This window comes from Cornus florida, unplaced genomic scaffold, assembly GCF_030987335.1.
Source record: "Cornus florida cultivar Cherokee Brave unplaced genomic scaffold, ASM3098733v1 CherokeeBrave_3.0.0_Hap2_Chr10, whole genome shotgun sequence".
In the NCBI taxonomy this organism is placed as follows: domain Eukaryota; kingdom Viridiplantae; phylum Streptophyta; class Magnoliopsida; order Cornales; family Cornaceae; genus Cornus; species Cornus florida.
The window spans coordinates 59,865,459-59,888,335 of NW_026775580.1; the positions used below are offsets into that span (position 1 = coordinate 59,865,459).

Here is a 22,877-nt window from a genome sequence, read left to right on the forward strand (position 1 = left end):
GGGTCGTTACAGTATTGCTCGAATCTTCTCAAGGTTTGCTTTGATTCTTCTTTGACTTACCATATACCCCATAAATTTTCCCGATGATACCCCAAAGGCGCATTTGCTTGGATTCAACCACATCTTATGTGCCCTAAGCACATCAAAAGACTCCTATAAATCAACTAAATGGTCCTTAGCCTTGAGGCTCTTTACCAACATGTCATTCACATACACTTCCATGTTTCTCCCTATCTATTGCTTGAACATTATGTTAACCAGTCTCTGATAGGTGGCGTTAGCATTCTTCAACCCGAACGGCATCACCTTGTAGCAATACAGACCTCTATTAGTGATAAAAAAAAGTTTTTTCACTGTCAAGAGCATACATGGGAATCTGGTTGTATCCAGAGTAAACATCCATGAAACTTAGCAACTCATGTCCTGCTGTACCTTCAACCAACATGTCAATTCTCGACAAAGGATAACTATCCTTTGGGCAGGCTTTATTTAGATCTGTGAAATCAACATGAAGCCTCAATTTGCCATTTGCTTTATTGACCAGGACCACATTTGACAGCCAGTGGGGGTATTGTACCTCTTCTTGTCTCCTTTTTTTTTGTCGTCGACTCCCTTACCTTTCCTGGAATTCATAGTATCTTCAGCATTCATATGTTTTTGGGCCTTAATAAATAATTCTGTTATACTGCTTGGTAGGTCGTTTGATAAAGAGAAAAGGAATCTGGAGGATTATAATCCTCATATGAAGGCTGTAAAAGTAACCTTATCATCCACCTCATCGACTTGCAACATCTCCGTATTAAACCGGCCAATATAATCACTCAACGTCTCCCCTTTGTTTTGCCTAACATTCAACAAATAGGTAGTCAATTTTCGGTGTCGTCTCTTTGCAATAAAATGCCCTATGAACTGCTTACTGAGTTCATCAAAATTGCTAATAGATCTTAGCTTCAATTTATTAAACCAGACACGGGCTGATCTTTTGAGGGTGGTAGGGAACATCCTGCATATGATCTCATTTGGGACAACTTGCATGTTTATCAGTGAATTGAAAGTTTCTAAGTGGTCGAGGGGGTCATGGGTTCTGTCGAAACTCTCAAGATGGGGCATCTTGAACTTTCTTGGCAATGGAAGAGCCATCACTCGAGGATTAAAAGGTAGATCTATCTTTTGAACAAAGTCATCAACTGTGGCAGGACCTTTTCCTTTCAAGGCTTGGGCCATCGCTTCTACTTTCAATTTAAGATCCTGGATCTGCTGATCAATGTGGGTGGCTTCGATACGTTCTCCGGCATCAGACACATCCCATCGCCGATGAGGCATGGCATCAGATACATCCCGTTGCCAAGGACGAGGCGTTCGTGCACCGGATATATCCCTTCGTGGATAACAAGGCATAGAAGCACGTAAGTTTCTTCGTCGACCTCCCGCTTGGTTGTGCCCTACTCTGTCATTATCATCGTTACCTTTCACGACAGGTGTTGCAGGGATAACTAAATGTCGCATGATTGCCGCATTTTGCTGGACCAACTGGTTCATACCTTGACAAAGGTTCTGAACATGTTGTTCCAACGCCGCGACACGCTCCCCTTCTTCTGGAACACGCCTTGACACACTCTCATGATGGGATACGTGCTCAGACTGTTCTTTCCTCAGACGAGGCCGGTTATCCTCGAGACGGGGTTAGTTGTCGCCATGGTGTAATTGATGATTACTGTCATGACGTGACTGGTTCCCACCATCACGCTCATGATGGTTGCTGTCATTACCATGCGACTGATTTTTTCCATCAAGTTGATGGTGGCTGCTATCATCATGTGATTGGTCTTGGTGGCCTCTTCCATCAAGACACGAGGGGTGATGACTTCCTTCTCTAAGATGGACTCCGAATCGTAACATCATTGTTATTATAGGAAACTAGTATTGTTTCCCACAGACGACGCCAACTGATGATGTAGGATTCCGCGACGACTCGAAGCGATGTCGTACGTGAAAAAGAAAGAGAAAAGTGATCGGGGGTATCAGTGTGGTACCGGCCTAAGAACCTCCGACGATCAAGTCAGTGCTAGATTAGGAGGGTAGAAAGAAGTTTAAAGGATTTTCTTAGGGATTTGTGTCGTATCTTTTCTGTTGACCCAAGCGCCCTCATTATAAGGGTATTAAGTTGCAATAAAAGAGGAATGTTATACCTCTTACTTCTCCAACACGGAAAGGGAACTTATTCTTATCTTTATTCGAAATATTGGAGTTTATCCTAATTTGTAAACTTATGCGACGGTCAAACTTCCTGGATAAAGACTCCTTATCAACTGTCATATAGAGTAAAGACTATTTAGGGCCCGTTTGACATATGTTTTGCTTTAGGCGTTTTGTTTTTGGCTAAAACAGAAACAGTGTTTTTACTATTAGAGTGTTTTGGCAAAAATCGAAAATACGTTTGGGAACGATGTTTTGTTGTGGAAATGTCAGAAACGGAAACATGAAAAAATATGTTTGGTAAGCCATGTGTTTCAAGAATTTTGAAAACAAAACATGTCTAGTAACTCCAACTGTTGTAATAAAAATAATAATAATAATAATAAAGAAAAAAACATAAACAAAAAACATGTTTGGTTATCATTATTTTTAATTTTTTTATATAAATTTTAAATATATTTATAAATTTATTTCTATATAAATAGTCTATATATTTTTAATAAATATATTAAAATTTGAACACACAAACATATATATATATATATATATATATATATATATATATATATATATATATAACCAAAGTGTAATTACAGAAACAACTATTTCAGCGAGACCAATGTTTTGGCATAAACTTGAGTCTTGATGACATGTAGAGTTCCATTTTTTTACTGTGTTCTTATGATCTAGATATTAAGATCACCTTTTTCATTTATAATCCATCTATTTGGAGTCAAACTTCACAAAACATCTATCAATGAGTTATAACATAAAAAAAAAAGAAAAAAAAAAAAGCACCCTGCTAGAATGGAGGCTTGCAAGGAAGCTTCTCAAATCATACTCATTCTTCTGTATTAGGAAAAATGACAAAGAAATTGAGAACAAATTAAACGGTAGATTAAATTAAACAGGAGATATAATTCAAAGTTCAAACACAATTCACTTCATTGTTTACAAATTTCAACAATAGGATTCAATTAAAAGAAGCAGGAGAAATAAACCAAAAAACATTTAAAAGGTAAATTTTTTAGAAACAAAATCCATAACAGTTAATATCAATTAAAGCACACAACTAACACAATCAAATAAATTTTCCTCAGTTTTTCCTAGTAACCAATGAAAAATAAGTTTGAAACCACAAATCCACAAAATAACAATGCAGCAACTAACCGAAATCATTCATCATAAATTGTTCTGGATGTTCTAATCAACACATTACCAAAACTGTGCAATTTCTTCCATCAATTTTTACCAAAACAAATTAGAAATAAAATTAAACCACAAGCTTCTCAATAATCACAAGAGCAATTAATTTAATAGATCAAAACTGAAGTTTAATCCACAAATATTAATACAAATACAAAGAAATTTGATTAAAGAAAAACTAATCTGGGTAAACTTATAACAAGAAATGGTTTCATGTGTACATGTCACATAAACAGGAACAATAAAATAAGACAACAACCAAATAAACCCTAATTTTAAGAACGTTGAACTTCTTATCTTAGGTTTTCTCATTTATTGGAACACTAGCCAACAAGAACCTCCCCTTTAACAAACCCTAATTTTATATCACAGAATGACAAAAACTATAAAATTCTATGTTCCTTTCTCATCTGTTTTCTAAGCAACCAAACAGTGGAAAATGCCAGAGACCCCCTAATTTTATATCTCAGAAATATAAAACTATAAAATTTTATGTTCCTTCCATTCTCCTCTGTTTTCTAAGCAACCAAATAGTAGAAAATGCAAGAAACCCCCTAATTTTATATCACAAACAGTAAAAACTAACATTTTATGCTCCTTCCTTTCTCTTCTGTTTACTAAGCAACCAAACAGTGAAAAATGCAAGAAACCCATGTCAAATTTCATGACAAGCTAAACAAATGCAAACAAAGATTTCTTAAGAACACCAAATCCACATAAACACAATAAGGAACTTACAGTTTCCTCTGCTTTTTCATCAACCAAACAGAGGGAAAATGCAAGAAACCTGCCCAGACGTCAAACCTTACAGTTGCAAAACAATTATGAGAGTGAAATATCTTTTTTTCCTTCCAAAAATAATAGCAAATAATGGTTCAATAGAAGTTCTTGGAGAAGATGTTTGCACACAATCAGAGAAACCCACAAAAAAGGAAGACGAATACAGAGCTGGTAGATATTAAACTAGATATTTTGGATTTAAAAGAACTAGAAACTATTCGGTTTTTAAAAACCCTCAAGAATACAAATAAATCCAGAAAAGCATCGCTTTTTAACGACTTCGTGCTTAACCCTTATTTCTCTGTCTCTGTCTCTATATACTTTCATCTATTTCGCGCTTTCCCTCTCAGTAGAAGTCGCAGATTTGGAAGTATTAAAAGTAAAGCAACATCAAAGGAAACAACAAAGGAAAGGTCTCTAAACAGGAGAGAAATAGAAAAGAGAGTACTCACAGTCACGATTCCTTTTCGTCGCCTCCCAAATCACCAGAGTCTAGGGTTTCAGAGGAGAGATAAAATATCGGGCCGAATGTTGCAAATGCGTTTTAAAGTTACTTATTCCGCTATAGTGTTAAACCCAACTCACTTCATTCGCTACAATGCTTTTTATTGGGCTACAGTATTGAAACAACAAAAAACATCATTTTGGTGTTTCACTTTTGGGCCCAAATTTAGTATTGTCTAAAACAATGTTTCAGTATTGTTTAAAACAAAACAATAGCTACCAAACATGTTTTTGAGCCTAAAATGAAGCCTTGCAACAAAAACACCAAAGTAAAACAGATAACAAATAGGGCTTTAGTAATTTGGTTGGAATGAAAATTATATTTTTATATTGAAATTATAAATAATTTAAATAATATAATATTTTGTTTTAATAAATAGGTCATGTAACCTATTTAATATACAAGTCGAGTTAGTGTTAAAGATTTTTAACGTGTTTATTAAATGAGTTCAAATTAATATATTTAGTAAAATATCCTAGGACCGAAATGACACGATTATGACTCATCGACACATATTGGTACCCCAACATATGTACATAACATGAAGAAGTTTGAGGAAGGAAGAAAAAGGGCTCAGTGATGGGGGCATCAGTGTCAAAAAATACAACATATTGGGTCTCTACGTAAATTTTAAAACAAGAATATGTGTACTAGCTATTTTCTTACAAAGGGTACTTTATATATGCAATGAAGTTATCGATCGACCAAATCGAATCAGTGTTTAGCTTTGCGCACAAAAGACTCAGGGAGCGAAGTGATCATGATCTCGCAGTTCTTTGTGCTGTCGCAAAGAGGCGACAACATCGTCTTCCGCGATTGTGAGTCTTTTCTCTCTCTACATATGTGAATATATATATGTATATGTATATAGATATGCATATGCACACTATAATGAAATAAACGTCTGCTGTGAATTCCTCTTGATCTCTTCAACTTTCAAATATATTTTAGTAAATTTATCATTTTTTGCGACTGGGAAGATCTATAATTGTTCTCTTACTTAGAATCGGATTATGATTGTACGTTCGAGCTAACCGATCTGAATTATCTCACAGTCGATCCAAGCATTTCTCACGAAACTACATAGAAATTTTCTTGTAAATTGATATCTGAGAACTGTAATAACCGATGACAAGACTATATTACAAGCTTGTAAGAAGGCACATATTACCTAGCTATCTAAAGTCTAAACCCATCAATACATTTTTGTGTTTGAAGGTTCTTTTTATCACGCAAGTTAATCATGGAATGCCCAACATGTCCTAGCTATAATTGAGTGTCAGCAACCAGGTTGGCTGGGCCAAGATTAGGGTTTGGCTGCTAGTTGTCAATATTAGTGGGTGAAAACTAAATATATTGTTTAGACTAAGTTTTCCCTTCTCCAATCATCAATTTGGATACCCCGGGACTGCTCAAATATCTGTTAAAGAGTCATCTTCATGATGCTGCTTTAAGTATTTGTTGACTTGCTAATGTGTCTCTTTTCGGTAAAACTTATCAAAATAATAGTTGGAGATATTGACTATTGGGCCATTAGCCCAATTATGTGTGTGTGTTTGTTCCTTTGAGGGGAGGTGAGGGATTTGAGTCCCATAGTGAGCATTTATGTGTGTGTGTTTGTTTGTTAGTATTTACCTTAAAAAAAAAATGAAGTTGGAGATACTGGGTCTGATCTTGCTGAGAGTTAATGAACGATCTTTTGTTTTATTTATGGATGTGTCAATGAACAAACCTTGATGTTCTAGTGCACGATTTTTTTATGGAATCTACCACTGATGAGAACCTAATAAGAAATGTTGTGAAAAAGGGAGAGAAAAGAACCCTAACGAAACTTGGAGTGTATAACTTTGCAATCAACAGTACCTGTTAGAATTGCAGAAAATGAATATTGACACATGTGGTGATAAATTCTGGATTTTTAATCATAAAAATTCACTATTATAGTATTATGTAATGTTCTAGTCACATTTTCACAATAATTTCAGAGTCTCTTATGTTCCTCAACTTTGACTCTCCAAGTTGAGATCTGCATCTTTCTGTCCTTTCCAACTGTTTATAGGATAATATTTTTCTTAGTTGGTGGTACTCACACACACATGCCTTCACCGAGGTTTGAACTCCCGACTTCCCTTTGGGAAGTAGTAGTCTGATACGGCTAGGCCACTGGTCTGTTGGTGTCTATAGGATAATTTTATGTAAACATCACTAAATTATATTGACTTTCCCAAAGGTAGAACCTTTTGAAGTTTGAGCATGGAGTGGTTTGGCTGTTATGAGAAAACATTTCTCCCCTATTTGTGTACTATCGAGACGTGACTTTTGTTTTGGTTATATAATGTGCAGATCGTGGTGATGTACAAAAAGGAAGTGCAGAGATATTTTTCCGTAAAGTGAAGTTTTGGAATGAGGATGGCGAAGAGGAGGCACCCCCTGTCTTTGTAGGTATTTTTTATTTATTTTTATTTATTTATTTTTAGTTGAAGATGTTAGACAATATTATTTTCTTGTTGAAAAAGTCTTACTGAATATCTCCTGCATAATTATTGCCTTGTCTCTGTGGCTCTTTTGATATGCAGTAATTGTTAGTAACTTTTAAGCAAGTGGCCTTTTGATCTCCTTTTAGACTGCTGCCTAGTCTGTTTTTTTTTTTTTTTTTTCTTTCCAAAATTGAACCTTTTAAGTTCACCTCCATATCAGCATAATTGGGAGGATGACAATCTACCGCAAAATCACTTGTTGGGCTCCTGTTCTATCATATGCATTTATTCCTTATATTGCCTGTGAAGCATTTTAATTGCATCATGTCATTTGATGCAAGTATACTGATATTGTTCTATATTTTTATTTCTCATCAATAGAATGTGGATGGCGTGAACTACTTCCACGTGAAGGTTGTTGGCTTGCTCTTTGTTGCAACCACAAGAACCAATGTGTCACCTTCTCTTGTCTTGGAACTTTTACAAAGAATTGCACGTGTAATCAAAGACTACCTTGGGGTTCTCAATGAAGATTCATTCCGAAAAAATTTTGTGCTTGTGTATGAGTTGCTCGACGAAGTTGTTGTAAGTTTCCTGTCATGATTTGTATCTTTGTTGTACTTGGTTTACTGTTTTTAAGCATGTTGCTTTTGAAGGTTTGCTGATGCTTTTTCTTATAAGTTATATTTGCTATAACAGGGAATAAAAACCTGATTTTTCTTCACTATGTTGGTTGTCTTGCATTGTTATTAAAGATAATTAGACCCAAGTTTCTGTGTTCATCAACACTTATAAAGTACTCATTCTATTTGAAGGAATTTTCTATGACTCTGGTTTCTTTATTTTATTTTATGTTATGCCATTGTTACTGAAATGACTATATGAGTAGTTGGCTAACCTTGGAGTTTCCATCGGTTAAAGTGCAGCAGCTATATCTGTCCCAACAATGTTGTATTTCGTTTTCTTACTGTTTTCTCAATAAACTTGTAATTCTTTTGCAGTATTCCTGCTAAGCTTACCATTTTTTCTTTAATTGATAGCATTCTTTTTGGAGAAACTAATGGGCGTAAACATGACTATAACTCTTCATTTTGTGCCAGGATTTTGGTTATGTGCAAACAACATCCACTGAAGTCTTGAAGTCCTATATATTTAATGAGCCAATTGTGGTTGATGCTGCACGTTTGCCAACTCTTGGCCCTGCTTCCATTTTTATGGTAATATGCTATTGGAGTATAGTCAAATGTATTAAATAGACTAGGTGGTATCTTATTTTGATTTTTGACTTGCATATTATGTTATGATCAACTTCTGCAACTTGAATAACGCAGCAAGGATCAAAAAGAATGCCAGGGACAGCTGTCACAAAATCTGTTGTAGCGAATGAACCTGGGGGTAGGAAGAGGGAGGAAATTTTTGTGGATATTATTGAGAAAATTAGCATTACATTCAGCTCAAGTGTGAGTATTTATGCCTTTAATTTAGTGAAAATTTGTGATTTTTTTTGTTGTAGTTATTATTATTATTATTATTATTATTATTATTATTATTTTTACTTTAGTGTTGCAAACTTGCAATTATTTTGGTGTTAAGTATTATAGGATTAGATATAAACCATGCACAGAACATAGTTAAGTATGTTCATGTGTGTCTGATACAGATGCTTTGCATTTAGAACAGTTAATTTAAAATGTTGGAATATACTCCTTTTATGCTTGTAGTATCCCCTTTCAATGTTTTTGAATCTTTTTTTTATTTATTTATAAATGGTGTAACAGCCTTAGAAAGCAACTATGATGGGCCATCTACAGTATCATTTCCTATCTATTATTTTTGAATTTGTTCTTGTATATCCCTCTTTGTTTGAAATTGGGTCATGTTGTTATTTGGTATTCATTTTCCCTTGGCTTTGCGTCTTCGTCACTTCCAGGCCTTGTCCGACAATTTGGATTTTATTGCACAGATTGGGTTCAATTATGTGGGTTTTAATAGATGGTTAAGAAAGAGAAGGTATTACACATAACCAAGAAAGACCTCAAGTGTGCTCTATTAGGGTGGAAGTTGGGTTTTACTTACCAAAGAGAGATAGTGCCGCAGTCAAGGTTACTAAGGAATTCTCGGGTTGGGCCTTGTTTGGATAATGAGTAGGATCCTTAAAGCAAGGACAGGGTGCAATACCTTCGTGGATTAACTGAAGGGATATGGGTAACTTAAGGTCTGAGTACAGTGCTTGTGTTCTCCCTAAATGCAAAATGAAGTTTTTTTTTTTTTTTTTCCTTGGCAAGAAACACACTCGCACACCCACTTTACCCTTATGGGGACTTGAACCTTCGATCTTGTACTTTGAAAGGCGAGGAAGTACCACTAGTTGAGGAGGGACAAAGTGGTATTCACGCTGACACGATGGCCTTTTCTGCTCACCTCTATTGTGGGCCATTGAGATGCCTCCACTTAAACGAGGGCTGTACAACTGGGGGAAGTAGGGTATGATTGCAACTTTAGGGGTTATGTTATAGAAGGTGGGCAAGGCACCAAGCTTCCCTTGTAATCTTCAGAGCAATGCAATGGGATGTTTTCACAGTTCCAATATTAATGGGCCAGTCTCTGAGGTGGTGGCTTTGCCTTGTAGTTGTTGATGTGGCTTGTCATAGTTTTGTCACATAATCACGACATGTCCCATTTGGGAGTCAAGTGATGTCTCTCTTTTCAAGTCACGCTGAGGCAGTAGACCTTGAGTGAGGTTGCCTTGCTGAATCCTAAACTTCAGCTACTAAGCCAAATACCTTAAGTTACGCCATGCTATATCCATATTTGTCGAAGTGGGATGTAAAGAGAATTGTGCGTTGAGCATAGACGCCCTTTGAGCCCTACTCCCATCTCCAGCAGTGTACGAAGTACATCATAACATCTTTAGTCTTGGGATCCATAAAGATGTCTAAAAGAAATGACAATACCTATTCATGGATAGAAGGTCCTTGTATCGTAGATGTCAACAGTGAAGCTTATTCATAAAGAGGAAATCCTTGATATTGCGTACTTGGTGGTCACGTTGGAGATGGTGTGCACATTGAGAAAACAATGATGTCTATGTGCAGCCAAACCTGTGTTGAAAAGAAAAATTAGGGACTGTTTGTTGCATGAGACGGATCGGATGGTCAGAGAAGTGTGCTATGCAAACGCATTGGAGGACACAAGTTCAACTGTAGGTATCAGACTCCTCAAGATGTGATGGATGTGGGGGATGAGCAGCATCCCTCTTGAATTCTCTCACCTGGGGTATGTCATAGAAGCTTTGGATCTAACAATTAAAATGTTAGTAATCTCGGCATCAGTAGTTTGCAATAATTAACATGGAATTGATAAGATGAATTTTGCAGCTAGATGACTTCGATGTGCTTCCTTTTCGTGTTGCCTTCACATAGACCATCTGGGTGTGGCATAAAAATGAGTTGAGGAGTAAAGATTTCGATGCCACGTGGAGCCTATATTGATACCAAGTGTATGCTGTCCATGTGCCACGTATAACATGGGGAATCATGTATCTACAAGCTGTTCCACTGTTATCCAAATTATGGGTTAATATATAACAGTGTGTTTGGATAAGTACATGGGTAAGGAAATGATAGCATTAATTAGTAGAGGAAATAATGGGAAGTAGATGATAGTTTTAACCTCCAGCTTGTTTGGATAACTAAGGAGCTGAAATAAAGGAAATGATGGTGATAGTCCCTTCATTGTGTTTGAGAAAGACGGGGGAGAGAATAGAAGGAAGGAAGTGTTATTATGTGAACGGAGAGGAGGAAATCAGAAATTCACTTGGTTTAACAAATAGGAGCAAAACAGGTGACCACTAATTTCCTGATCCTTTCCTCCCAGATACTCCCACTTTTATAAAGATGGTAATATTACTATTTGAGGGCTTAACAAACCACCCTCCCTCCTATTCCTTTCCTTTCTCTCCTTAGAAGCTGAACATGTGATAAGCTCTCTCTTATTCTTTTTGCCTTACCTTCCAACTCCTTAAATGTTTTGTGCCTTGGTGCATCTGTTATATGCGAAAAGGTACTCAAGACGACAAAGTTTTTGTCCCAGCAAAGTAGAAACCTGCAGCTTAAACCTGGCATGCAAACATGCCTTTTTATGCTCTTATAAATACCATCTGTGTGTCTATCTTATTTTTCATACAGACAGTCTCAAGGCAGTTCGAGTCCAAAGGAAATATGTGGGATGCTTTAAGTAAATAGCCAGACTTACTAGGACTTTTTGATTTTGTTTTAGAGAATTAAAATATCCATTTATGTTGGCAAATAATAAAGCAGCAACAAGGATATATCCTTGGAATACAATGAACGAATATATTATTTTATGTTTAAATGTTTTGGAGCTATATTCAGGAAAGAAAAAAAAATGTTTTGGAGCTATTAGAAACAGAGTATTATATAACTTTTACTCTCATGCTAAACTTGGTGTCTCTTCAATTTTTATTTTTAGTGTATGATCATAGTTTATGCATTTCAATCGTGAGTTTTTCCTAGATTGGTTTCCATTTATATTTATGCAGTTTTCCTATCTTTTCCATTGCCTCTTTTTTTTTTCCTTATTCAAGGCATTGCTAATCAATATAACTGTTGGTTAAACAGGGATATATACTGACCTCTGAGATTGATGGCACTATTCAAATGAAGAGTTATCTTACTGGCAACCCAGAAATCCGATTAGCTCTTAATGAGGAGTTGAGCATTGGACGAGGCGGGAGGTCACTCTATGGTATTCTCAGGGTTTACTTGCTAATTCACCATCAAATTATCTCTACTTCTCTTATACATTAGACAATCTATACTTGTGATGCTTTCAAACCATTATTCCATGGGTGGACCAAATAAAAATTTGCAGTCTTGGAAGCCATATTTAGATTTACATTTTATAGCTTTTATCGATCAAGTAATTTTCTTAGGTTTTATATCATGTATTGAAATTTGACTAGCCATACTTGTGATGCTTTCAAAACATTATCACACGGGTGGACCAAATGCAAGTTTGCAGTCTTGAAAGGCATAGTCACATGTATTGATTTATGTTGATCAAATAGTTCTGGTTAGGTCTTATGCTGTTTGTCTTGAATTTGCCTTTTTGTTCTTAATGAAATTGTGTATTCTTAGTTTGTCCAAAGAAAAGCTATATGCTTCTTTTATTCTTTCAAGCCTCTGCCAATCTCTCAGATATGCCTTTCGCCACCTCATAGAATTCTGCTTTCTGCAACAGATTATGGTGGTTCTTCTGGGTCAGGAGCAGTGGTGCTAGATGATTGTAATTTCCATGAATCTGTACATCTTGATAGTTTTGAAGTTGACAGAACTCTGACTCTGGTAGTGATATAAGACAATGTATCTATTGTGTTTTACTGAACACACCTGTTTAGTTTAATTTTTTTCCCTGTTAATTTGGATGCTTCATCTTGCAAATGTTTGTCAGGTTCCGCCAGATGGTGAATTTCCTGTCATGAATTACCGTATGACCCAGGAATTCAAGCCTCCTTTTCGAATTAACACTTTGATTGAAGAAGCTGGACGACTTAAGGTAGAAATCATCTTTCCTCTATATTAAAAAATTTAGATCATTAACAAAAAACAAAGTGTTAAAATAACTATGTTTCTGGTATGAGAGTGGGTCCCTTGGCCACTATAAGTGATGTAATCTATAGAATGGCCATTAGAGTGTGTATACTTATTTGGATTTTTTCTTTACTTTTTTTTTTTTTCCTAGTTGGTTTTTTTCTTTACTTATAATAAAATAACTTATTTGGCTTTTTTCTTCAAACTTAATGCTTTATACTTCTTTTAAATGTATACTATAATGATTTTATAGTAGCTAACTGCACAATAAATGATGGGATTATGACAGTTTTCGTGATAATTGCCATTAATAATCCCCATTGTCAAAATTATGCTGCTAACTCTGTTCTTGTTGTTTAGGCTGAAGTGATTCTTAAGATACGTGCTGAGTTCCCCTCAAGTATTACTGCAAATACAATTGTAGTACAGATGCCACTGCCAACATATACCACCAGGTATTTTCAATACAGTTAATTTCTGTTTGTCATGGTAGATAGACAATAGTTTTATCTTGTTGTCTCGGAATCTTGTAACTAAGTATTAATTTTCAGAAAAATATTTGATGTAGTTTTGATTATTTTAGAGGAAGAGATGCCATCTCACAAAGAAAGCATATAAACCATGGTTTTTAGTAATCAAAGATGGCAAATTCATGCCTGTTTGGAACTAATTTAGTACACCTGGTACTAAAATGTATGCATGCATAGAAAACATAGGTCACTCTAGAAAATATCCTTGGCATCTTCTTTAATATTAAATCATTATTCTTACAGACCAGACAACCTTGTCCAGCCATGTGAATAAAGTAAAGGGAGTGAAGGGACACAAATGCGTCAATCTAGAAGGGGAAGCAAGCTTGTTTGTATGATTCATTATCTAAACAAAAATTTCTGAATTTCTAGATGGTCGTTAGAATAACTTCCCAGTAGTCTTTGGTGGGAGCTCTTTAGATTTTATCAGAGCATATATGCCGGTGGTTAATATTTGGAAAGGTTCAATAAAATTATACATATATGATGAGAGTTAACAGATCAATGGAGGAAGGCCATACTGGTTTTGCAGATCACTGATTTCGTCTCCAACTAACAATTTTGCAGAGTTAATTTTGAGTTGGAACCTGGGGCAGTTGGACAAATAACTGATTTTAAGGAGTCAAACAAGAAGCTTGAATGGAGTCTGAAGAAGGTAATGTTTCTTGTTTATTCTCTCACATGTTTCACTGTTGAATAATTCACTATGAAATTATGACTTCAGTTTGTAGAAAATTTTCTCCTTTGAGGGAAGTTCCATGTGTCTTATATTTTGTTTAGAAAAAAGTTTGACTGATTGTTGCAATCCTTGACAGATTGTTGGTGGGTCTGAGCATACTCTACGTGCAAAACTGACATTTTCACATGAATCACACGGTATCATATTGCCTATACTGTACAGAGGGCCTAGCCTATATATTTCAGCCAATTTTTTTGCATTGAGCAGGACAACTATTTATTGTTGTCAGCAAAATTTAACTCCATTTTGTTGCACCTTATTGCTTAATATAGGAAATATTACAAAGGAAGCAGGACCTGTCAGCATGACTTTTACAATACCAATGTATAATGCTTCAAGGCTTCAGGTAAGAAATGTCTCCAAGTTTGCTGGTGGTTGGTTTTCTTTCTCATCAGTGACAAACGATCTTAAGATTTGGGTCCTTTTGGTCCTGGTACAACAATATTTTTGGCTTATCTTTATCTAAACTATTCAACCCTTTTTAGTTCAAATACAACAGCAACGACAACAAAGCTTTTTTTTTCTTCCAACTACTTGGGGTTGGCTACATGATTCTTAATTTTCCATTCTGCTATATCTGCGTCATAGCCTCAGTTGAATCACGCATATTATCATATCCTTCCTGACTAACTCTTCCCATATTAATGCTCCCATGTTAATGCTGGTCTTTCCCTTCCCCTAGCATTGCCCTCAATGTGGAGTGTGGACTCACTCAATCGTTTTCTTTGCATGTCCAAACCATTTGAGTTCCAATAGTGAGGGAAAATATCAGAAGTGTCTCTTCCATCTGAACCAAAATAAGCTGTTGGTACCTTCTTTATGATACAAAAATTAAACACTATAAGAAATGGGAGCGGCTACTAATTAGGGCGGGGTGGGTAAGATTTATACTCCCTTACATCACCCTGTGGAAAAAAAAAAAGAAAAAAAAAAAAAAAAGAGAAAAAGGGAAAAATAACGCACTGGTAAATTTTACATGTGAAAATTGAGAAAAGAGGATTGGATGGGCCAGGGCTGGTGAGGCAAGAGCTGCCATCCCTCGTAGGTGTTGTGGTCATTAACTATGCTTTCAGGCGCTTATTTATAGGTTTTATGTTCTTGCAATTATGTACTTTCAGTAGGCAGTTTATCTCAATATTAAGCTCTTGCTGGATTGTTGCTTTAGTTGCTCAGTTCTCTAAATGATTCTTGATGCAGGTGAAATACTTGCAGATAGCAAAGAAATCTAAAACCTACAATCCATATAGGTGGGTGAGATACGTTACTCAAGCCAATTCTTATGTTGCTCGTATATGATGGAGGGAAGCCCCTTCTCCTTGTTCCCGTTTCCCATTTTTTTTTTTTTTTTTTTGGGCACAATGATGTGTTTTTTTTAACTAGATTTTATTTTGCTCAATAATTATATTAAAAAAAATTGTATCCTATAGAAACTGATTGCATCTTCTCCACATTTTTCTTTTCCTCTCAAAAAAAATAAAAAAATAAAGTTGACAATCTTTTGTGGAATGAACTTTCACTGCGTCTTGTGAATTTGGGTAGCGGGTTCATTTGTTATTATTATTATTTTTTTATCCAAGTAACAAATGAAACATATATAGAAGAATAATGGACCTATAAATTTTCACATTTGATTACTTCGTAAGGTTTGAACTTGCTGATGAGAAGAAGTTCATTGTTGTGTGCTTATTGAGTAATTGTCTACATGGGTATAATTTTGTTGTATATAATGCCAAGCCCATCGAAGTGACCTTGATTTTATTCCGCTACATATCATACATGTCCTTTCTACAAAGAATTGCTTCTATTCTGATTCATACCGCTCATCATTTCAATGGGTGGTAATGAAATACTCTTGCATAATGTTTGGCAGGCATGGAATTGGCGTTTTGGAATTGGAATCGGAATCGGAATCGGAATCGTTGAAAAGCAACTCAGAAAATTGAATCAAAATTTTCTTCAATTTCACCAATTTCAATTCCAGCTCCAAGGCTCCAATTCTATGCCACCAAACACAGTCATAGATGTTTCCATAAAGCTCCTGAACTTCTTAATCTGGAATTGCCCCCTCTTCCCAAGGTTGAACTTCACCATTGCTTCCCACCCTGACCTTGCCAAAGCTGGGGCTACCAGTGTTGCCTAAGCCTTCCAAAGGTTCCGGGCATTCCAAAAACTGGTTGCCGCCTGTGCCTCCTTGTGCTTAAACCTGAACTGCTGACTTTGCCAGAGCTAGTGGTGCCCACACTGCCCGAATTGCCCAACCCCACAACAATGCCTACCATCTCAGTTATTCTGAACGACATTTACACAACCACACTCCTTGCTTCCCCTGATCCTAGTACGCCAAAAACCCCCGTGTTCAAATTACCGCAAAAAATCCTCAAACTTGGTTGCCTGCTGTAGGGTTGTGTGAAAAGAACCTTTAAAACACTTCACCGATGAAAAATGATGAATTATCCTATAAGAGAGGTGGGTGAATTCAACCCTAATGCAGAACGACTCATTTTGCATACAACATTATTTATAGGACTGGTACCAAACAAGAACCTGCTTGGTATCCACTTTGCAGGTCCAATCTTGGTGTCTTTTCGAAATAGATCTTTCCTTTTGTGCTTTGAAAGGTTCAAGGGCAATATTTGATTTTGAGCAGATGGAATTATTACGGGCAAAATTTTCTCTGCATGACATGCCTGACTCTTTTTGAAATATTGGAACAAAATTCCAAGTGTCGAGAGCATAATTAGACCAGGTGGATGGAATTATTATTGACAAAATTTCATCAATGCATAATGTGTCATTTTGACTTGGGGAAATACTTTTATGGTTTGGGGGTTATTTGGTGAAGAGTCTAGTCATACCTTAGAAATATTATTTTGTTCAAAGAATTTGGTAGAGAATTTGGCTTAGTGTTGAATGAAATTGGAGGCCACTAAACGTGTGAAATATTCAGTATGTCCATTTGACATGACATAAATCATGCAAGTGAACTCAGAATGTGCCCTTTTGGTTTTGGACCTTTTGGTACAACCTTACATATGAAATCTTCAATATGTCCATTTGGATGATGTTCATTCTCAGTCCATTTCAATTTAACATTGCGAATTGAAGGTGAAATTGAACTACTAAAAAAAAAAAAAAAAAAAGAAAAGAAAAGAAAAGAAAAGGTGTGACTCATCAAATATCAATAGTGGGTATACAAATGTTGGATCCCAATGGATTTTCCCTATTCGAATGGCAAAAATTCGGACTAGTAAAAGTTTTCAACGTTTCACACACACACACACACATATATATTCTTCAGCTCAGTAAGGGTAAAGCTGACTTGCGTTTGGCAAAAGAATATTTATTTATTTATTTATTTATTTTTATTATTATTATTTACTTTGTCACATAGACTTGTCTGGATGATTTTGAAACACGAGGAGTATTATTAAGTTAAAACCTTGTGAACAATGGTACTTCTCAAAGTGAACAGTGAGGGTTCGAATATTTCGTAAAGAGGTGTGTGAGTTTCTTGCCAATGAAAAAAAAAAAACTTGTGGCTTTGGGAGAAATAATAATAATAATAAAGAAATAAAATCTTAAATTTATTGAAGTATTTAATTTGATTTTTTTTTTTTTTTTTTTCCCTTCGCAAAGGAGGAGGGGGGAACTCGAACACTGCCAGACCTGGGGGAGTGTGTGCTCTACCAACTAGGTCACCGTGTAACGTCTAATTTGAATTTATAAATTGGTTGATAAAACATATCTTAAAAAGATAATGATTTGGAGTCCGAAAGTGGGATAACTCCGATTGATTTATGTGAGTGAAGAGAATGTTATGATGACGTTCACGTCAGTATCTACTCAAATAAAATTAATCGTATTTATCAGACTTTGAGACTACCTATCATTACTCATCTTGAAAACCTTACATACTTACTATAGAGGTTAGTATTTCCTTTTGTGCCAAAATTAAAAATAAATAGTTAAAAGTCTCTTTAATAACACTGAAGTTATATATCTCATGGTGGTGATGTGATGGGTTATTCAAGTTGCTTTTGATATGCAAGTTGATGTGGAATTTACGAGAGGTACTGGTTCACTCCTTTGGCCTTTTAAACTTTGGTAAGGTGGCTCTATGGTTCAAGGATTCAACTTGAAGCTTGTCAAAAGAAACCATTGGAGTAATTTTAACTGTAACCAATCATCCCTCACCTTCACTTCATCACACTTGCATTTACTTTTTTACTTTTGCTTTTCACTGAAATGATCAAAGTAACCCCTTGATACTCTGACATGACTACACCATATGATTCCTCCTCATGTTGAAGTAAATTTGGAGTAATGTTTGTAACTTTCTTTAGGAAAAAGAAAAGAAAAATGCTTATAGAGAACAGTAGATACCTTCCATTCTCACTTTCCAATCTTATATGATCCGGGACTACTTGGTCCCGATGAGTCACATGATCAGGTCACGTAAAGAAAAAATTGACACGATTGCATATTTGGCTGTATGTGATTAGCCGAGATCATATTAGTTTCACACCTTGTAATAATTTCTCTATTTTACTCTATCCCTTTTCACTTTAGTTACTTCTATGAGTTGATGATTTTTTTTTTTTGCGCCTATATATATATATATATGCATGAAAGTTTGGAATCAGTCTTGTGCCAAATTTATCAACAATAAAGGCACTCAATGATTTTAGGCTTCTATTAAATGGGAATAAATTTTTGATCAGGCGTCATTGGATCCATAATAGTAAGTTAATCTGTGCTTGGTACTGAAATTAGAATACTAATTTTTGTATGTGATGCTTTGAGTAAAGGCTCTCAAGTTTTAACTATTTTAGGGGAATAACAATGTCATTCACTAAAATTATCTCGCGAAAACTTACTTTTTGACATTTTAACTTGTTTAACTCGTTATTCTTTCTCGTACGAATATTTGTAATGAGTGCAAACGTATAGGGTTGAGATTATGAGACCTAGGCAATAATAGCTCTGTACATCCCAAATGACAATGTTCATATTGCGTTAAAGTTCAAGCAAAAGCATACACACAAATATATTGTCTTAAGTGAAACTCGAATTCGGCCCTTTTGCATTATTTGCCAAATTAAAAGTTTCTAAGAGAGAGGGAGAGGAAAAAAAAAAAGGTGTGAAGGTACATGGATTTGGTGCATAATAAACCATCTCCAGCATTTTTCTAGCATATTTATTCGGTTTGTTAATTGAATTAAGGAGAGAAGAGGGGCGACAGTAAACATAAGGTATCTTCATGATAATAGTATTAGGACCTTACTAATGTAACCTTGTTTTAATTTTAAAAAGAAAAAGCTTCTCACACCGATGTCGGGGTAGGGCGGATACACACCGAGTACACTAAGGTATGATCGTATGTGGGATCCAATTGTGTGTATTGACCCGTAGCCAACGCACTAGAGAATATGTGGAGAGGCCAGTTGTGTATTTTGGCCATAACGGATGTTGGTTCGTTTGAATAACATTACGAGTTTCAAAATTAAAGGATCATTTTGGCTTTATGAATAAGATTACTAGAGACGAGAATAATTTCGATGCAAGCTACGCTAATTTTCCTTTCTTTTCTTCCTTTGTTCTTTAGAATAGAGAAATGCGTGATTTATTTCACCAGACTCTCTAAAATCAAACTTTTTGACTTATTCTTAAGAATTTTTTGAATTTCAATTGTTAATCGCATTGCAAACTTCTTTATAATATTCTCTAACAGAACTCGAACTCTTGATTTCATTTTTTGCATTATCCACCTTTTCGAGCATATTTATTGGGTTTGTTAATTGAATTGAGAGAAGGGAGGGGACAGTAAACAATGGGAAAAGAAAGTTCAAAGAATTTCATCCTTTGATTACACAAGAAGTGGAGGAAAAGTTACCTTATAAGGAAAATCACATTCTTTTTCTTGGAAAAAGAAAAAAAAAAAAAAAAAAAATGCTTTCATCTATAAGAAATGCTAATGATTGATTACCCAACAAACAACCTATGCATCATAATAATGTGACATTGTTTTAACTTAAAAAGCCAAAACTTTTCACATCAATGCTGGCTAGGGTTGGAGAAAACAGAGGTATGTGGGATCCAGTTGTGTGCCTTGGCCTTAGCCGGCGTTGAAGGATGATTTTGGTTTTACGAATAACGAAAATGTTGGAAGAATAATTTAGAGGCAAGCAACGCTAATTTTTCCTTTCTCTTCCTTTCTTTTCTTTCCCTGTTCTCGAGATTGTGTCTTGCGTGATTTATTCCGCCATGTACTCTCTAAAACCTAACTTTTTGACTTATTCTTGAGAAATTGTTTGAATTTCAGTATGTCAATTGTTTGCAAACCTTCTTTATCAAAAACCAAAATCCCCATTTCGATTTTGGGCTTTCACTTTCGGCTTCCACCCCTCTAAAGTCAGTTTCTACTTTATCAATTCCAAGTTTCCAACTGTTTTTCTTGGTACTGATGGTACTTCATTTATATTATGCTTTCACGTTAAGTATTACCATGCAGGGAAACTCACATTTGTAAGCAAATCTTGTCATTCAATATTTAGCCAAATATATATATATATATATATATATATATATATATGAAAAATCAGACTTTTTTTTTTTTTTTTGAAGAAAGAAATAACGTGTATATAGACCCTGCTTTTGCCTATGCCCTCAAACCCCTTCCCTTCGAAAAAGACAGACTTTCATGCACCTTTAATACTATGTAATCAACCAAATATATCATGTGTTTTATTTTACTAGGTCCTATTACTGTGTGCAAGTATTTAATTAGTTGATGATATCACGTCACTTATATGACCAGCTCAATTAAGTTTTTCTCTTTTTCTCTCTTCCTTGAAAACATGGAAATTATGGAAATTATACTGTCAAACAAAAGGTTTTTTTGATAATATATATATATGATATTGACATTTCACACATTCATGATAAAAATTAAAGCAATATCTTTTCCATCTTATATTGATACATGCATCTAGACATGTAATAGTGGAATTAAGGCGTTCAGTCCACTTCATATCAAGGTGTTATCTTAACTCGCGTTAAGTTCAAGTCCGCGAGATACATATCATAATTAATATTAGTTACTTTTTCATTTTTCATGTACATTAGTTTGTAATCTTCTGATTACAAACTTCGCGTGCATGTTTATTCCATCTCATGCAACATTTGAAACCTGTAAAAGTACAATTGCTAATAAAAGTATTGGTAGAAATTAATTACCATAAAAAAAAAACATTCCTTCGATACAGAAAAGTTGAGAGAGAAAATTAACATAATTTGCACTGCGTGTGTGTGTGTGTGAGAGAGAGAGAGAGAGAGAGAGAGAGAGAACATGAAAAGGACGACAGAGAGGGAAAAAAAGAAGAAAAAAAACAGAGAAAGCCAAGTGTTAATAATAAATTAAATTATCCAAAATTAAGGCTTTATTTGTAAAGTTCACTGTGTTTGTCTGGTTGCGCTTTATAACACACACCAAATAAAGATGTTTTAATTAGATATTGGCTTTAGCTTGCTAGTCAAACTACCTTGTTGGTAAATCTAACCGACCTATATTCTTGGTTTAGAGATATAGGAACAGCAATCAATTGACTATAACACCTTGTAAAATCTAACCCACCCATTCTTTATTTTTTTTAAATGTGTGTGTATATATATATATATATAGAGAGAGAGAGAGAGAGAGAGTGCCATGTGGTTAATATAACTGCTTTAAGATAACTGGACATGGTGGTTCCATATGGCTTGCATGTGAGTCTCATATGACAAAGTGACTTCGTTGTTTTGAAATTACGTGTTGTGTTGGACTTCGCTTGTGATATTTGTTTGGATTTTTTTTCAGGAAATTAAGATGCCAAATTAAACAATTAATATGTTTGCTCATAATTCTTAGTTTTCTCAATGAAGATATTGTGAAACTTGTTCTGATGTTGTTTGGAGGTTCTTTTAGATTGTAGTTGTGTGATTTGATTAATAATTTATCTTTTTTGTCAATAAAATAATGAGCAAATTATTCAAAAATCAGTCTTTTGGTTTGATTTAGTTTCTAAAAACAGTCATTAAGAAATTGAAAAAAGAAAATTATAACTGTTTTTAAAATTATGAAAGACATTTATCTAAAAATCTATTTTTTAAAATTGAGTTTTTAAATGAATGACTTTTAAAAATTGTCAACCAAGCAAATTTTTATATAATTTTTTTTTATTATTTTCAAATAAAATATTTACTAAAAATTAGAAAACAGAATCATACAGATCGACCTTGATGCATGACATAATTTTGAACAGTTCGACAACTCCGCTTTTAACCGGAAAGGAATTTTTTTGGGGGTAAAAACGACCAATTGAGAAAAACTCACTACCTTTAGCTTGTAAGCCATGTCGTGTTTCGGCTGAAAACCTTGTTTAGGACTCCGAAATTGCGTTTCTTTTCTAAAATGAGATTTGTTCATTATTTTAGAATTTTTATTTGAGGCCTAGAGTCAGATTGATCTCAAATTTTATATTCAATAATTTTTACTACTAGTATTTAGTAATTAGATTTCTTATTTGTTTCTTTTTTTTTTTTTTTTTTTTGAGAAAATTTAATTTCTATGTAATTTTGGTTATTTTTTGTTTTGTTTCTTTGTATTTTTAGTTTTATTTAGGAATTAGTTTCCTTGAGCTTTTTAGGTTTCTTAATGATCCCGTTTCTTATTCTATTTATACCTAATGCAAAGAACATGAAAAATACCTTAAATTTTGATTAAAAATATTTCAGATTGTTTCGCAATCACAATTTTGGGTTCTAACCTTTTAATTTTTTTTTTCTAAAATCAAC

At 34.7% G+C, this 22,877-nt stretch overlaps 2 protein-coding genes across 2 annotated transcripts; one reads left to right on the forward strand and one right to left on the reverse strand.

Moving 5' to 3' along the window:
* Nucleotides 1–738: 738 nt before the first annotated feature.
* LOC132277673 (uncharacterized) lies at nucleotides 739–1,902 on the reverse strand. The gene is made up of 2 exons (XM_059779515.1): nucleotides 1,716–1,902; nucleotides 739–1,595 (listed from the first exon to the last, which is right to left on the reverse strand). Exons 1-2 carry the CDS (start codon nucleotides 1,900–1,902, stop codon nucleotides 739–741), a joined length of 1,044 nt encoding a protein of 347 aa, XP_059635498.1.
* Nucleotides 1,903–5,363: 3,461 nt separating this feature from the next.
* LOC132278551 (AP-4 complex subunit mu) lies at nucleotides 5,364–15,555 on the forward strand. Its single transcript, XM_059780364.1, has 13 exons — nucleotides 5,364–5,505; nucleotides 7,031–7,125; nucleotides 7,546–7,749; nucleotides 8,265–8,381; nucleotides 8,496–8,624; nucleotides 11,805–11,931; nucleotides 12,427–12,530; nucleotides 12,637–12,741; nucleotides 13,137–13,231; nucleotides 13,874–13,961; nucleotides 14,122–14,182; nucleotides 14,318–14,391; nucleotides 15,243–15,555. The coding sequence occupies exons 1-13, from the start codon at nucleotides 5,448–5,450 to the stop codon at nucleotides 15,339–15,341; spliced, it is 1,356 nt and encodes a 451-aa protein (XP_059636347.1). The 5' UTR covers nucleotides 5,364–5,447; the 3' UTR covers nucleotides 15,342–15,555.
* The last annotated feature ends 7,322 nt before the right edge of the window (nucleotides 15,556–22,877 follow it).

Excerpts from the sequence above, each read along its gene's own strand:
- LOC132277673 (XM_059779515.1), bottom strand. The coding sequence starts at position 1,902 with ATGATGTTACGATTCGGAGTCCATCTTAGAGAAGGAAGTCATCACCCC. Across the intron at positions 1,596-1,715 it reads GAACCAGTCACGTCATGACA|AAGAAGGGGAGCGTGTCGCG; the intron begins GTAATCATCAAT and ends GGCGTGTTCCAG.
- LOC132278551 (XM_059780364.1), top strand. The coding sequence starts at position 5,448 with ATGATCTCGCAGTTCTTTGTGCTGTCGCAAAGAGGCGACAACATCGTC. Across the intron at positions 8,382-8,495 it reads GCCCTGCTTCCATTTTTATG|CAAGGATCAAAAAGAATGCC; the intron begins GTAATATGCTAT and ends TGAATAACGCAG. Across the intron at positions 8,625-11,804 it reads GCATTACATTCAGCTCAAGT|GGATATATACTGACCTCTGA; the intron begins GTGAGTATTTAT and ends TTGGTTAAACAG.